This window comes from Postia placenta (genome assembly GCF_002117355.1).
Source record: "Postia placenta MAD-698-R-SB12 unplaced genomic scaffold POSPLAscaffold_11, whole genome shotgun sequence".
Classification (NCBI taxonomy): Eukaryota; Fungi; Basidiomycota; class Agaricomycetes; order Polyporales; family Adustoporiaceae; genus Rhodonia; species Rhodonia placenta.
The window spans coordinates 585,055-600,054 of NW_020169842.1; the positions used below are offsets into that span (position 1 = coordinate 585,055).

Here is a 15,000-nt window from a genome sequence, read left to right on the forward strand (position 1 = left end):
AATAACCGGGTACTTATCACATGTAGGCACGCAACCGCAACCACTATGGCGTCCCTCGATCGTTTGGGGACTGGAGGACCCAGCTCTTACGTGTACACGATTCTGTGCGACCGAGATGTGTCCATATTTCAAATCAAATGGCTGTTGGACGGCCACTAGCAACGGAAGTGTGGCTTCAATAGTAAAGCTTTAATCACGTTCACGCTCCCGCAAGGCGGCAATTCGGATCAATGATTGCTCGTGAATTCATACCAGCATGGTATACGCCATCGTATGCAGGTCATGAGAGAGCGATAGTGGATCAGACAGTGAACAAGGAGGACGCAGCTCCATCGCCGGAGCGCCAGCGACGGTATGCCTTGTACGCGATACAGAAATAGATGTCGCAATGCCGAAACATAACGCAATGGATAGCATTCCAAAGTGCCATTACCAACTAATAGTACCGGTCAGGAGTATCGTACATTCAAGTCAGTAGGAGAGGAAATAGTGATACAGAATGAATCCTGGAGTTAGTACGAATGTGAGGTGCAGTTGTAGGTTGTGGGATGTGGGATGTTCAGATTGGAATGTGCGTATGTATATATGATGCATGAAGGGTCTTATAGCGTAAAAGGCGCGTCCATGTTCTGCGAAGTCACATCAGCACGCAGTAGGCAATCGCACAAGGTGTGGGAAACTCACCAGCTTTTCTTGACTCCCGAGCTAGAAAGAAGACAGCATCAGACGCTGCTAAGAAGCCGAGACACAAGGCAACCCACCTGAGGATCCTGGAAATTCACCACCTCGACTGGTACATCCACGATCGTGTCGTCATCCCCCGCCGGCGCACCTCCAGCCGCCGCCCGCGCCTTCTGCAGCCTCTTGCCCTTTTTCCGCAGCTTGTTCCCGAACGCGTGCACATGCCGCGACACGTCGTACCGCCGGTAGCTGATGAACGTCATCAGCTCGCCCAGGCTCGGATGCGGGTTCTCGCGCAGCTTCTGGATGAGCATCTACAAGGTGCGCGTCAGCCAGGATGCCCCTCAGCGGATGTGCGCCCGAGCCTACCTGCGTCATCGACATCCCCGTCTTGTCTTCCCAGTCAACCTGTGTGTCCGCGCATGCAGCCAGCGAGATCTGCGATGCCGCCAGTTAGCCATGTGCACCCTGCCAGAACTAGTAAGGGGGTAGCATACAACATGCGGCTTCTCCGTCGGGCTCTCCACACAGTTCCCGTCACACTCCCTCACCGACGACACTGGCGACATACAGCGGGGGATGAACTCCAGCGCGGAATCGAACACATCTGTCGACAGCCTCCGCAGGTTCAGCGCGAGACGTGGGCGGACGGCCTCCAGGGCCGATGCTGCGGACGTGGACGACGAGGTGGAGGAGCATTTGCGCCCGACGGGCGCGCTCTGCCGCGTGCGGAGTTTCAGCGAGCCGAACTTGGGCTTCCCAGGCGGCGGCGCGATCGACGCCTCGAGGTCGGTGAGCTCGCTGAGCGTGACTTCTTTCCGCAGGCTGGAATGCCCGGGGCCAGTGGAGGCGCGCCGCTGCACAACGCGCACGGCAGGCTCGTCTGAGGGGATGGCATGAGCGATCACGGAGCAGCGAACCACACGGCAGGTAACTTACCAGTGGCATCCTTGCGGACTGGAGGCGGCCTGCGGTCAGCATACATTCAAGCATGTGCGGCCGTAGACACGCACCGTTGTTCAACCACCGTGTCCGCATCTTCCGCTCGCCCTTTGATATCCACGGATGGTACACCTGGTTGCAGTCGTAGTGCTCCAGATCGAGCAGCGTCCCCGAATGGCACGAGTCAAAAATAGCCTGCACAGCATCAGCATGACTGGCCGACGACGTCCGCAGCCGCGCTCGACGTACCGTCAGATAGGCACCCGGTGGGAGGGGATCGACAAGCAGCTTCTTCAGATCCTAGATTGATGACCCCCAATTAACGACATGACGGGCGCAGCATACAGCAGCCAACCCACGTTGTCGACGATCAGCTTGTCTTTCCTATCCAGCCCCGCGTGGTCCATGGGAAGGATAACTGCCATGCATCATCAGCGGGCGATCAGGCACGCAGCGCTGCACGCGACGTACCCTCGTCGAGACCGTCAGTCTCGCTGTGCTCCAGGCAGGCGATCTGGCCCGAATGGCCTGAGTCTGATGAACGAGATTACACGTTGGATAGGGGATAGCACGCGCGTTAGCCGGGGACTTACAGAGGAAGACGAAACGATCGCCGGCACGCGCTCCGCGGACGAGTTGCTCGATTTCGGATATCTGGATAGTTGTTTACTATACAGGCTATTGTGGCGAGCAGACGGGAGGCTCACAATGTTGTGTCGCGTCGGCAGAACCGCGCTGTGTGCCGCGTCGTCTGTCAGCAGTACAATGTTGTCTTCCTCGTACTCGTATTTCTCTGTTGCGAGGGATAATGAGAGAATGCACAGAGATCACGGTATACCGACTCACCAAGCAAGAGTTTGCGAAACTCGAGCGCGTCTGCGCGGGGCCCGGCTAGCTGGACGAAATCCGTGTCCGAAGGCGACTCTTGAGAGTCGTAGTTGATCCCGATGAGCAACGCCTTCTTCCGCCCGAGGTATTTGGGCGAGCCGAAGGTGCCAACGCGGTAGAGGGGACCAATCTTCATCGCGAGCTCTGACTCGAAGGTAGCGGGAGGCAGGTGAACGCTGGATACGGTCGACGCTCTGCGGTACCGAGCGGGATATCCAGCCCGAGCTATATAATAACAGCGGGCAATGAAGGATCAATAGAGCTGTGAGGCCGTTCGTAGTGCCTGGTACTGCAACACGAGTTATGTGACAGGCGGGCTGTGCGGGGAATGACTTGACGTCCAGGGTCGTGTCTGTGGTACCAGAGCGCGATTACAAGAGCGTACAATGTCGTCCTCGATGCCCCGGAAAGACAGGCGAGAATGCCGACATGTTGGATACTTGTACGCTAGAGTCACGACAAGTGTGGATGCGCGCGTTCCTATCATTGATGGGGTTGATTTCGCGCGCGGCTTTGCTAGCTTCTGAGCACAGGCGCGAATGTATGAAAAGCGTATACAGTAGTAGTCGGGGTCGAATGCTCTGCCTTGTGCCACAAGTGCTGCTGGTCCGCCGGACAAAGAGGCTCGAAGCTGCAGCTCAGAGCTGGGTCATCCGCGACCGGAACTTCAGTCCATATGGGCGCTTATTCTGGGCTTGACCCGACATAGCCTTCAAACGAGATCATTTCTTGCGTCAAAGTCGTCCCCAATACTTGTTCTGAAACTTTGACTTGGTATGGATACATGAATCCTGTGCACGCAACAACAACACCAGCTCTGCGCATACATAGGGAACAACACTTCTCGCTTGCCGAACGTTGGTCGCATGGTCTATCATCGTCGAACGCGCTAACTCAGACCTGTTCCCCTGTGTGTCAAGCCATCGTGGCCGGATATTCTCCACATGTTCTGCTGTCTGATATACTTCAGGGGCGCGATACTATCGCTGTCACCAGCCGGCGCGCTGACGAGAGGGCCTGCGGCTCGGCGCTGCTCGACACGTCACTAGTACTGAAGCCTTACTCAGTCATCAAGATCCACCATTCTGCGGCGTCGACATGTCCTGCGATCAAGACGCGTCGCTGCGGCTTCGCGACACCAGATGATTAATCCCTCCGCTTAGGTTTTTGACCTCATGGGCGAACGCTCAACTCGACGCATATAAGAACCAAGTGAGCACGCAGTATGCCACAACACACTTGACATGCCTTCCGTCGCCGCCTCCCGCTCCGCCAACGCCTCCTATGCATTCCCCGCCGCGCCTGTCGCTATATTCGTCGGCGGGACATCCGGAATCGGCCAGGCCGTCGCAGAAGCGCTCGCCCGCCATACAAACGGCAGAGTCCACCTCATCATCGTAGGGCGCAATCGCGCCGCAGCAGAGTCCATCTTCGCCACGCTTCCCGCCCCCGTCCTGCCCGATGCGCGCTACGAGTTCGTCGAGTGCGACGTAACCCTCGTCAAGAACGTCGCCGCGACGACGTCCGCGCTCCTCGCGCGCCTGCCCAAAGTCAACTACCTCGTTCTTTCGCCCGGCATCCTGTCCTTCAGGGGGCGCAGGGACACCTCGGAAGGGATCGACAGGAAGCTTGCGCTAAGCTACTACGCACGGTGGAAGTTCACGCAGGATCTGCTTCCGCTATTGCGCGCCGCAAAGGGCGCGGGTGAGGATGCGCGGGTCATGTCGGTGCTCGCGGCGGGAGAGGGCGGCAAGATCGACGTCGAGGACCTCGGGCTCAAGGAGAGCTACTCCGGCTTTAATGCGATGCTCGTAGCGTCGACGTACAACGATCTCATGGTCGAAGTGAGCACCGCCCCCAGTTTCATTATCGTGACACTAGCTTATCTCGACTATGGACAGTCATTCGCGGAGCAGGAGACCGGCGCGTCCTTCGTTCACATCTATCCCGGCGTCGTGCGCACGCCCATCGTGAACAGAATTGTCCAGTTGCTCCTGTATCCGTTCGTGCGCGCACCGGAGGACTGCGCCGAGCACATGCTCTATGCGCTGCTGCACGCGGACGCAGGAGCGCACAGAAGGGGCGCAAATGGAGACGACATTGGGCGGAAAGCCTACTATGGCTCCGATGAGGCGAGGGCACAGCTATGGACACACACGGTAGAAGAGGTGCAGCGTGCGTTGGACGTCAAGCCGAGCTGAGCGCGCCGCGCATGTCATGAGGATTAGCTTATATTTGTATACTAGTAGTTGGCTGGCATCTGTACTTACAGCATTCATAATAACGACACGGCCTCTCTTGGATTGGAATCGTAGTTAGAAGACGTAGCGGACGGAACTTACAATGGGACACAGCTGCGGTGGTTCAATTGGATCTACTATCGAGTTCTTGCAGTGCCTTTGCAGTGCCACCGCACAAGCTTGTCTGTGTAGGCGCACCGTGACGCGTTTTCGGTCTTCGGGTGCCTAGGGCAAGGAAACTGGTGAGCACTGGTCAAAAGACCCTCTCACACGCATCCGCGCGACCGAGCTGTGTTGTGTCCCCGAATATCAACCCAGGTAGCTGTGGGATGGCCACTTGAATGGAAGTTGGCTTCAATCACGCAAGGTAGCACTGCAGGTCGACAATACATCCGTTGTGGTGGAGGAGAATGCGCTAAGGGTGGCGCGCTCGGTTTCCATTTCTTTTTCTTCTTTTCTTTGCTTCCTTCTTTCTCTCTCCTCTGCGATTGACGGACACGGTTGTATCTCTTTTCCTTCGACTCTAGGGCTTGCGAGGACAGCGTCGAAGGCGAGGGAAAACAGTAGCGTAGGCCGATGAGGGGTTCCGGCGTCGTCACGCTCTCGAGGGCGGCGGGAAGCGCAAGTAAATATGACGCGTCGGGGCAGCACCCTTGAGAAGCTGAGACATAGCTGGCTGTGGACTCGGACCGGAGACGTTGGGCTTAGCCTGCCTGTGCCCAGGAAAGGGCTTCCGTCTCGATTCGGATACTGGTATGCTATTCTTGGACGGTGTCGATCGTTTGACATGACTCGAGTCTCCGTCTCCTTATGTGCGTCATTCTCTCCTCACAGAACAAGTATGACATCACTGCTGTCAAGGCCTCTTTGTACTTATATAAACCGGCGTCGACGGCGAGAAACGCATCTTCCCTCTCTCGCACAAACCCCCATCATCTCCTCATAACTCGAACCAATTGGCGACCGAAGCTACTCAAGCCCCAGACAAGTGTTGAGTTCTGCAGACGCGTAGAGGCGTGAACATACGTGCGTGGTCATTCGGACCCGCTTCGATCGATTCGTGACTCGTGTATCAGCGCGCTGCCAGTCGGGCACGCTTCGGGACTGAAACATACGCGCGTGGCGCGCGTGGTCACTCGGACCCGCTTCGAGGCTTGTTTGTTCGGACGTTGCCTTTCGAGCACGCATATCGCAGCATATTCGAGCTTTCACATCGAGTGAAGCATCGCATACATCGATCGTTGTCGTTCCCGGGTTTTTGTTCGTCGATTCTTCGCGCATAGTCAGACATTGCGGCCATTCTTTGTCTTTTATGTTGATTTTCTAGCTAGCCCATGACCGCATGCGTCAGGTATGGTACATCCTATCTAGATACTTGCGCAAGACATTAGAGAGCGACGGTAGATCAAGCGATAAATAAAGAAGAACGAGGACAGCTGATAGGTACACACAGATCCAGATGCAAGCACGGAAAGACGAAGCAAGCCCACTCATGATACACACGCACCGCAGCCACCGCAGGCCCTACTTCTCCAGCGCGTACTCGTTCAGCTGCGAGTGCGTCTCGGTGTCGATCGTGATTTTGACGCCCTCATCGCCGTCTCCGTCGGCGTTCACGGGCTCGATCGGGTATATGCCTCCGCCCTTCTCGCCCTCGTGCACGCTGCTCTTGCCGTCCTCGCCCGCCCAGTCGCCGGTCTTGTTCTCCGCGCCGAGCGGCACCGTGTACATAGCGGGCTGCACCTGCTGCACCGACAGCACCGGGTTCGTGCCCACGCCGCCCGCCGCGCGCTGCGAGCGGATCGTGCCTGCGGACCGCGTGACCTTCGAGCCGGCATAGCGCCCGCCGTTCGTGAGCGGCCCGCGCACCGCGAGGATGATGCGCATGGTCATGGAGGCCGTCAGGACCGCGGCCATGCTGGGGCGTTTCATGAGACCGCCTGTGCTGCGCCATTGATGTCGCGGATCGTACGTACCTGGTCACAATGGTCCGGATGGGGTCCTCGGGGCCAGTGGGCGTGATGATGAACCAGAAGAGCATGTTGACCATGTTGACGAGCCAGATCGCCTGGGGTGTGTCAGCTAGGTTCGGCGCTGAGTGTAATGGGCCGACTTACCGCATATAGGTTGAGGCCATCTCGGAGCATGAGTTTCCAGAGGTTGACATGCTTTGCACTCCATGCCTTGTGCGAGCGTTTGACGGCAAGGACGAACTGTGAGGCGCATCAGTCGGGATTTCGCTGACAGACAAGGACAAGACCGCGAAATACGTACGGAAACTGTGTAGAGTATAGTCGCTGACAACCAATATATGCCCACCCAGCTGTGTTTGGGCTCTGCTATGCAGCCTTGACCCGGTTCAAGAGGCGTTGCTAAAGGCGAATGTGTTAACAAGGGAATCCACGATTAGGCACAGCAGGACAACGCACATCGGTAGAAGCCGCAGCAAATGGCAGTCACGACGATCTGCACGGCGTAGAGGCTGCCCATACCATAGAGAACAGACCTGCTCTTCTCGTATATGGCGTGGATGCGGTAGACATGGACGAAGGACGTGATAGCAAGCAAGATGGCGGTGCAGACGGGCTCGAAGAGGAAGAACTTCTGGCATTGCTGTATATTCTGTTAGCTACTGTCCCTGCGGGCAATCGGGGGCGATACCACGCACCGCCTGCGACCACGCGGTGTCGAAGAAAGCGACCCCTGCGGCGCACATTCAGCAGCTGATCGAGAGCGCAATGATCGGCATACGCACCAACGATAGTGAACTCTGCGGGAACGTAGAGACGCAGGAAGTAGTAGATGAGCTTGAGGAGCGGCCAGCCCTGCTGCTTCATGAGGCGCCATGTGCGGGGCGTGAGGACGAGGACATCCCAGGCAGCGACGGTGAGGGTGCAGACAAAGAAGTACTTCTGGGCAGAGAGGTGCGGGGGGAGGTCGAGGGAGGGCGGGAGCGAGATCGCGGAGCTGTTGCCGCTGCTGGTGTCGTTGCCTGCGGTGGCGTTGCCCGCGGTGTTGTTCATGGTCGAGAGGCGGGAGACGGGAGATGGGACGGACGGACGAGCACTGGCGAGGATAGACTTGTGTGTCGGGTATATGAGAGGACGGCGGGGAGACGAGCGCCTACCGAGAGCAGTGCTATAAACGCCAGATAAACGCCGCTGTCAAAAGATGATCAGCTTCCGCCCGTGCTCCGTCTATCCACATCGCCTCGGCTGGATATCATTGACTTACCCCCCTCCCCGCCGCACCTCGTTGTCCTCGCTGCGCTGTCGGCCCCGATGCAGACGAGCTGATGTCCCCCAGTTCACCGCCCTTCATGATATAGGTGTTCGTCGAGGGGCGCACAGCGCTCGCACCATCCCAGGTGGCTGCAGTCCGAACTCTAACAGTATACGCATCTGTCACAGGGCAGGAATGATGATGTGTCCCAAATGTGTCCCTCCCTACCCAGCACGAATGGAGGCGATGTTCCCCGTCCTGACCACCGTAAATTTCGCCAAACCGCATGCGATACCCACCACCTTCTCTGTGGCGAATCCTGCATCGCTCTGTGGTACGCTCCATAAGGTTTCCAGGGGCGAAAGCCACCTTCTGTCTTTTTTTGAGGTTGAGGTGAGTGGCTGCGCTCAAAAGCCCCCTGCGGTCTGCGCTCCGAAGCGAGTCCCAACAGGGTGGTCTACCATGTTGGATCACTCTCCATTATTGCCTCGCATCGACCGCGGCGTGTATCAGGTATCCCGCGGCTACCTGGACTTGTGTCGTCACCTGGTGTTATCGGAAGACGATATTTCAGTACCTGATGAACTTCTCAATCAGTCGCAGCGACGCCCGTCTGTCAAGGGAACTCCCGAGGCATGGTCGTTGATTTCGAGGAACAACGAGCAGCGCGCCTCCTGCCACCACCGAACTGCTAACATCACTCTGTGAGTCGTCTCGAGGACGGTTAGACAAGTCAGGGGCAGCATGAGAGCAAAGATACGAGCATCGTCCGAGCGCCTCCACAGGCAAGCCTCAACACGGACATCATGATGGATCGCAGGCCTCTTATAGCCCCGTCAACTAAGGTGAGGCGGCTTCCCAAGTCCTCCACCTATCAAATTGGTCACTACAACAGGGCAATTCATTTCTCCGGCTCGAGGCCGCACAACTGCATTGTCATCTACGCCCACGGTCACTGTTCAACATCATATTCTCCCGCGCGCTGGTAGTGATTCTTCCCTCCAGGGGTTCACGCAGTCCAGCTCCCCTCATATCACCGTTGGTTGGTGGGCTTTGAGGGCATCGAATATACGACAGATCAGGAGTAGGCCCGCTCCGATCCCGCTTTCGCATGGCGGTCATGGCGATGGTATCCGCAACCGGCTGAAGACACAGGTGTCACCCCGAGACGAGGCGGGAAGTCCTCAACCCAAGGCTAGCTAGGGATCATGGGGGACATCCTTTGTAAAGAGACTGGTCAAACGCCACAAGGGGTCTGCATATAGCCAGATCATTCATAGCGGACGGCGATCGAGGCTCAGGAAGACAATACTGTCAGACATGTTGTGCATGCTCTAGATGTAGGAAGATCCCACCAAGCAGACAAAAACAACATCTGGTCATTGAACGCTCCCTCGGTCGGTCGCCAGGCCGGGACGAGTGTCGGCGCGCATCATCGGTCTTGTCCAATGCGCATTTCAAATGTCCGACATGTGGCTAGCGCTTCTGGCTATGTCTACAATAGTGACAGATGTACAGTATATTCTAAGAAAATGTCAACGTCTATCAATGTGCGTCTTGTCCACAGTACTAGTGGCTTTGTCTGCGCGCAGCCTCCACTGCCGTCCCGAAGATGCAGGTCATGCGGAGACCTCGACTGCAGGGAACGCGACTCCCTGCCTGCGGGCCGACTCGACGAGCAGACTTCGCACGTCCGTGATGTGCTCGGGATTTCCTCGCCAGACGCCGTCGGAACCTCGGTCGCCCCAGTGGAATGTGTGGAACGTGTCGACCTCGAAGCCCTGCGCCCACTTCTGCCGCACGAAGGTCGAGTTGAACGGCGGCTGCCATATCCACCACTGGCGAAAGGGCGGCGCGTTAGCCAGCTCGTACGCAGACGAGGGTGCGGGGACAGGAGATGGACGTACGTGGTCAACATAGAGGATGGGCTCGTCTGGCGGGGCGACAAGATGCACGACTGTAGGGGTGGCGATCTCCAGGAAGCAGTCCGTCTCGAGGAACAGAGCGAGCGTGTCCATGAATACCTGCCGGTGTCTGCCAGGGACGTACAGCGTGTCCGCCGACCCCCCGATGAGGCGCGTGGTCCCGTTCGTCAGTGTCGCCAGGTGTTCTCGCATAGAGGGCGGGGCCTTCTCATATGCTTGCATGCAGACTGCCAGACCAACATGAGGATCACTGTCATTCATGAGCGACACCACGCGTTAATAATAGGTGACTCTGCACTGACCCCCACCTATGGTGAGCATGCAATTCAGCTTGCGTGCGATTGTCAAATGTCCCGATGGAAAGACTCACCACCAGTCAACCCCCCAGCCCCGCCAGGTTGCGGTAAGGTTGATGCTGGGGTCTGGAGATATGTTTGCTGGAGGCGCGTGCCAGCTCTTGTTGGTATTGGCTTCTGCATCCCTAAAGGCAGGGTTGGGGACATACTGTCCGAATGGAGAGTGATACCAGAAGTACTGCTGGTTAAATTGTTGCAGCCGAGGGATATTGAGCAGCGTGTCGAACGGCGCCCACAAATATCCATCATAACAGTCATGCTCCCTCATTGCCGTATACAGCATATGGTGAGCCATCTGGCGATGTATCCGTGCGTGAGATCGACGGCCAACAGGGCACCAATCGCATTGATCGGCCACTTACCCTGCCTGCCATCTTGTAAACCCTCTGGTCTATCAAGTCCTCGTCAGACTCGTACGAATCGACTAGAACGTCATACGAGTGAGCAAATCCCGCGTCTTCCCGACTCCCGGGGCCCACAAAGACGATCTGGGGGGAAACAGGGCGTAAGATGTGCTGACTCAAAACTAGGCGTCGCAAGGGCACCCACATTCGGGAAAAACTGCGAGTAAACCTCCCTGTAATAGTCGAGGTTCGCATCGTACCGCGCGTGACTAAAGAATACGATCAGCAGCACATCATCGAAGGCGTGGTACGTGCGCTCGGACGGCCAATACGCTCGAGAGGGAAGCGGCTTGCGTGTGCACGTCTTTGAGGCGGCGGAGAGGACGTCCACGACCGTCATCGGCTGGCTGGGAGAGCGCAGCGCCGCTCTCCATTCACGGGCGGTGAACCCGAGATAGAAGACACCGCACAGGAGCAGCACTCCGCTCATTATCCGGCGGAATGGTACTGTGAGCCTCTGCTCTCACGTCAGAAGCGAACAGGGGAAGAGGGTTACGATACTGACCTTCCCATGCCGCTGCTCATCGTCTGCGTCCGGGTGCTGTGCCAAGTAGACGATGGAGGCAGAGATAACGAGGAAGGAACCCGCGACGATGGGGAATGCGGCACTCTGCGACTTGGCGCTGAGGGTGAGTACGCTGATCGCTATCCCAGCCGATTCCAAAATTCCCTCGGTAACAGCGCCCCAATCTGGACTTATTAGCGGTTGTAGTGTCGTGCGTGAGCCTAGAGCACTTACGATATGTTACAGCGAGAGCCAATAGCTCCGCCAATGCTTGGACTGCATACCAGACCAATTGCGTACGCGATGAAGATCCAATTTCAGTCAAAAGTGAGAAGTCCTTTAGGTCCATTTGGTATATGATGAGTACGGTGAGATGGATCAGAATTCCAAATCCGAAGAGCATGTTCTGCATAAAATACACGGACAGGCCGCTTTGGGTGATGTAAACCTGACGATGGTTATAATGGAATGATTCGGGAACGCGCTCCTTGTCACTCACATAGTTGAGCAACACATACGAGAGAGCGTGAGATAACGCAGTGCTGATGAGTATATGGTAAGAAGGATGCGATGACAGTGCCCATGCTATAGCAGTCTGTCGGGTTGACGTATGAGAAGTGGTATTCATAATATTATTAAATTCACTTACTTGCAATACAAGGAATCCACAGATCTAGAAAGGTTGCTAAGCCTGTGCGTTATCACATCATGCACTTATGGCTCACCTGCAGCAGCGCGGCATGCCAATGGACAATAGTAAATACCTTTGCGAGGAGGATGTACGATGTGAATAGTGTGATTGCAGTGGACGACGATAATGCCAGATACAGTGTGAACGGATCCGTGATTTGCTGTGCAACCGATGTCTACCGCAGTCAACCATCATGTGAATGAGATTCCACCTGTGAGGAAAGAGATTCGGCCATACATTATAGTTGTAGAACGCGTACAATGCGGCCGTGAGAGCGATATAAGGCGCTGAAGACCTAAGGGCCGGGGCGCGCAGGGGTGCATCCGACGCGGGTGCACGTCGGTTCTCATGAGCCTGCGAGTCAATGTGTCGAACAAGAATATCTCCGGTCTCTCCGGTCAGGTACTCTTCGTCTTCGCTGGTAGTCTGCCGTGAAGCATCTCGATGGGAACCACCACAGGTCTGCGGGGAATTCGAAAATGACAGGCTGAGAACCAGCTTCAGAGCCTCTATCACGAGCAGTCGTGCAGACGTTCCAGGCACTGTGTGCTGTCTATGTGGGATGTATTCATACAGCCATCTCTTCCACAGGCTGAGGAGCAGGTAAGACTAAATTACATAGGGTATCAACGATGGTCGTCCGAGTCAGGAAAAGCGCGCTCTCCATTTGGAACGGTGCTCACCGCCAATACCCATAACGGCTTCCCAGATGTAGAATAAAAGAGTGGAAGTCGAGGCATGAACAGCCTCGAGATGTCTAGCAGGACAGGATACGAGGACAGAGAAATGTAAGACAAGCGGCAGGTGTCCGAGTTACTCGTGCGTGAATGCGCCGCCAACAGCAGGGCGATCATGTACACGTGAAATCTGAGATCCTGAACTTTGAAGCGCCCATTTCGTCCGACTGCGTGTCGTCGATCCCGAGAGGCCTGGTCCTTACAAATTACACCGTAATGTGAAGCTATAATATTTAGGATGCGGGATCTAATAGAACATGTACGCACGGCATGATGAGCCGAAGAAACAATGACTGCAATGCCTCGCCTTATCGGGTAGATCCCTTTCCATACAAGGGAAGGTTACGCCCTTTTGGCGTATCCCTTAGGAATTCAACCAATGCTGTAAGTCGCAACACAAATCCTGCAGGACTGCCAAGTACAGCTTGAACTTGATCCTTGGATTGTTTTTAATTCACTCACCTATGTCGTAAGACTGAGTCAAATTCAGAAGCGAAGGTGCACCCGTTTAAGCAACATACTTATTCTCGCCGCGTTGACTTCGACAACCATTTCTGTATTGTACAACACGAATCGATGTCGTCTACTATTCAGCATACAAACATTTATGCGTACATGTACAATGCAACTGAGGTGCAGATTGCTTTTAGTCAAGCATGCACGCCGTTCGCGCCATTAGCCTTGACGCTCTGAGCTTCACTGGCGCCGTTGATACCGTTGACCTTGACGGCAGCCAGGTCAAGGCCCTTCGCCTTCGCCCTGACCAGATTGCGCCTACCACGCACACCCTCACGAAGGCGGTCAAGTACTGGGATTGTCTGTTCCCAGGAGATGCATGCGTCTACCAGATCGCATGGTTTCAGTATTGCATAGTACCACACGAAGGTTTGTACTCACCGGTAACCGACTGCCCGTACTTCAATCCGGAAGGCCCTGAGACAGGAATATCCTGGCGTCCCTCGACAATATTAGACTCAATCATAACCCCCATGATCATGAGAGATGTATCGCCGGATTCCAGCTGCTGAGCCTGTGACAGTAATCAGAAGACTGCGAAAGATCGCCAGAGACCCCCACATACGATGTCTTCTGCAACCTCAATTTGTTTCCGATGCTGCTTCGAGCTGTTCCCATGGCTGCAGTCGATCTTGTAGATAAGACGGGGCCGCTGAGAAAACATTCTGGCGGAGCAAATCACGGCAAACGTACCATGATTCTCTGCGGGAAGCCTGCTTTGGCGAGCTTCTCACCACAATCGCGGACGTATTGTGCAGCGTAATTTGGCCCACTCGACCCACCACGCAGGATGACATGAACGTCAGGGTTTCCCTTCGGTGATTATCAGCCAGTGAGGATGGAGCGATGCATTGCCGTCCGATTCTCACCTCCGTTTCGACAATGCTGCTAAGACCGCCTTTGCCCACGCTCAAGAAGACGTGCGGTCTGCTCGCGGCCCGGCAAGCGTCGATGGCGATGCCAACGCTGCCATCCGTCGAGTTTTTGAAGCCCGTGGGCATGGAAAGCGCAGACGTAAGTTCACGATGTACTTGCGATTCCGTCGTGCGCGCGCCGATGGCGCCCCACGACACCAGGTCTGCAGTGTATTGTGGGCTAATGGTGTCGAGGAACTCGCAGCCGGCGGGAAGACCCATCTTGGCGACTTCTAGAAGTAATGTACGAGCCATGCGGAGACCCCTGTTAATTTGGAAGGTGCCGTTCATATCGGGGTCGTTGATGAGTCCCTTCCAGCCGACCGTTGTCCGCGGCTTCTCGAAGTAGACCCGCATGATTATTTGAAGGTCGTCCGTGGCTTCGGCAGCGTAGGCACGAAGCTTGCGCGCATACTCCAAAGCAGATTCGACGTTGTGAACAGAGCACGGTCTGGATGTTTCAAGGTACATGGTCAAGATTTAATTGACTCGACCGATGGGACGCGACTCACCCAACGACAACTAGCAGCCGGTCATCGTCAGAGTGTAGGATATTTTCGGCAGCCTTACGACCCTCAAGGACGGTCTGTGCTGCCGTGAGAGTCCTACCGCAACCAGTAAGCATTTAAACGCAACAAGCTGACGGCGGAGACGTACAATGGCAGGTCTTCTTGGAGTATCTGCGGAGGGATGAGAGGGCGTGTAGCTTTGACCCGACGGTCGTCAAGCTTGTCGAGAGCCTCGCGAATGGTGATGCCCATGTCTGACACTGAAATGGGGGTGTGAACACGCAGAAGGGGTAAGGGCAGGTCGAGTATGAAGGAAGGGGGTCATGGCCTCTGTCTTATACCCACTGATGAGGTGATGGCTGCGTGCTTGAGAATCTGATTTGGGTGGTGCAATCGCTATTTTGGGAAACACAGACAGAATGGAGGGGATGATGGAATGCAGAGAAGGAGCGTAAACCCGAAATTTCACG

At 55.9% G+C, this 15,000-nt stretch overlaps 5 protein-coding genes across 5 annotated transcripts; 1 reads left to right on the plus strand and 4 right to left on the minus strand.

Moving 5' to 3' along the window:
* Window positions 1-602: 602 nt before the first annotated feature.
* Window positions 603-2,647, minus strand: POSPLADRAFT_1059095 (hypothetical protein; the record flags this gene model as incomplete). Its single annotated transcript, XM_024481122.1, has 13 exons — window positions 603-629; window positions 685-705; window positions 762-995; window positions 1,051-1,119; window positions 1,179-1,564; window positions 1,621-1,638; window positions 1,695-1,818; window positions 1,873-1,923; window positions 1,983-2,041; window positions 2,095-2,157; window positions 2,217-2,277; window positions 2,331-2,416; window positions 2,470-2,647. The coding sequence occupies 13 exons, from the start codon at window positions 2,645-2,647 to the stop codon at window positions 603-605; spliced, it is 1,377 nt and encodes a 458-aa protein (XP_024336596.1).
* Window positions 2,648-3,755: 1,108 nt separating this feature from the next.
* On the plus strand, window positions 3,756-4,712 carry POSPLADRAFT_1048273 (hypothetical protein; the record flags this gene model as incomplete). The annotated part of the gene is made up of 2 exons (XM_024479479.1): window positions 3,756-4,355; window positions 4,413-4,712. The coding sequence occupies 2 exons, from the start codon at window positions 3,756-3,758 to the stop codon at window positions 4,710-4,712; spliced, it is 900 nt and encodes a 299-aa protein (XP_024336597.1).
* A 1,329-nt stretch (window positions 4,713-6,041) lies between these two features.
* On the minus strand, window positions 6,042-7,852 carry POSPLADRAFT_1172052 (hypothetical protein). Its single transcript, XM_024488162.1, has 7 exons — window positions 7,507-7,852; window positions 7,420-7,454; window positions 7,181-7,364; window positions 7,026-7,123; window positions 6,869-6,964; window positions 6,728-6,819; window positions 6,042-6,669 (listed from the first exon to the last, which is right to left on the minus strand). The coding sequence occupies exons 1-7, from the start codon at window positions 7,772-7,774 to the stop codon at window positions 6,276-6,278; spliced, it is 1,167 nt and encodes a 388-aa protein (XP_024336598.1). The 5' UTR covers window positions 7,775-7,852; the 3' UTR covers window positions 6,042-6,275.
* A 1,740-nt stretch (window positions 7,853-9,592) lies between these two features.
* Window positions 9,593-11,566, minus strand: POSPLADRAFT_1149297 (hypothetical protein; the record flags this gene model as incomplete). The annotated part of the gene is made up of 7 exons (XM_024486287.1): window positions 9,593-9,766; window positions 10,127-10,148; window positions 10,269-10,549; window positions 10,617-10,742; window positions 10,804-11,115; window positions 11,164-11,348; window positions 11,398-11,566. 7 exons carry the CDS (start codon window positions 11,564-11,566, stop codon window positions 9,593-9,595), a joined length of 1,269 nt encoding a protein of 422 aa, XP_024336599.1.
* A 1,675-nt stretch (window positions 11,567-13,241) lies between these two features.
* POSPLADRAFT_1048276 (hypothetical protein) lies at window positions 13,242-14,782 on the minus strand (the record flags this gene model as incomplete). The annotated part of the gene is made up of 7 exons (XM_024479480.1): window positions 13,242-13,432; window positions 13,489-13,621; window positions 13,673-13,738; window positions 13,801-13,920; window positions 13,977-14,472; window positions 14,534-14,626; window positions 14,679-14,782. 7 exons carry the CDS (start codon window positions 14,780-14,782, stop codon window positions 13,242-13,244), a joined length of 1,203 nt encoding a protein of 400 aa, XP_024336600.1.
* Window positions 14,783-15,000: the final 218 nt, after the last annotated feature.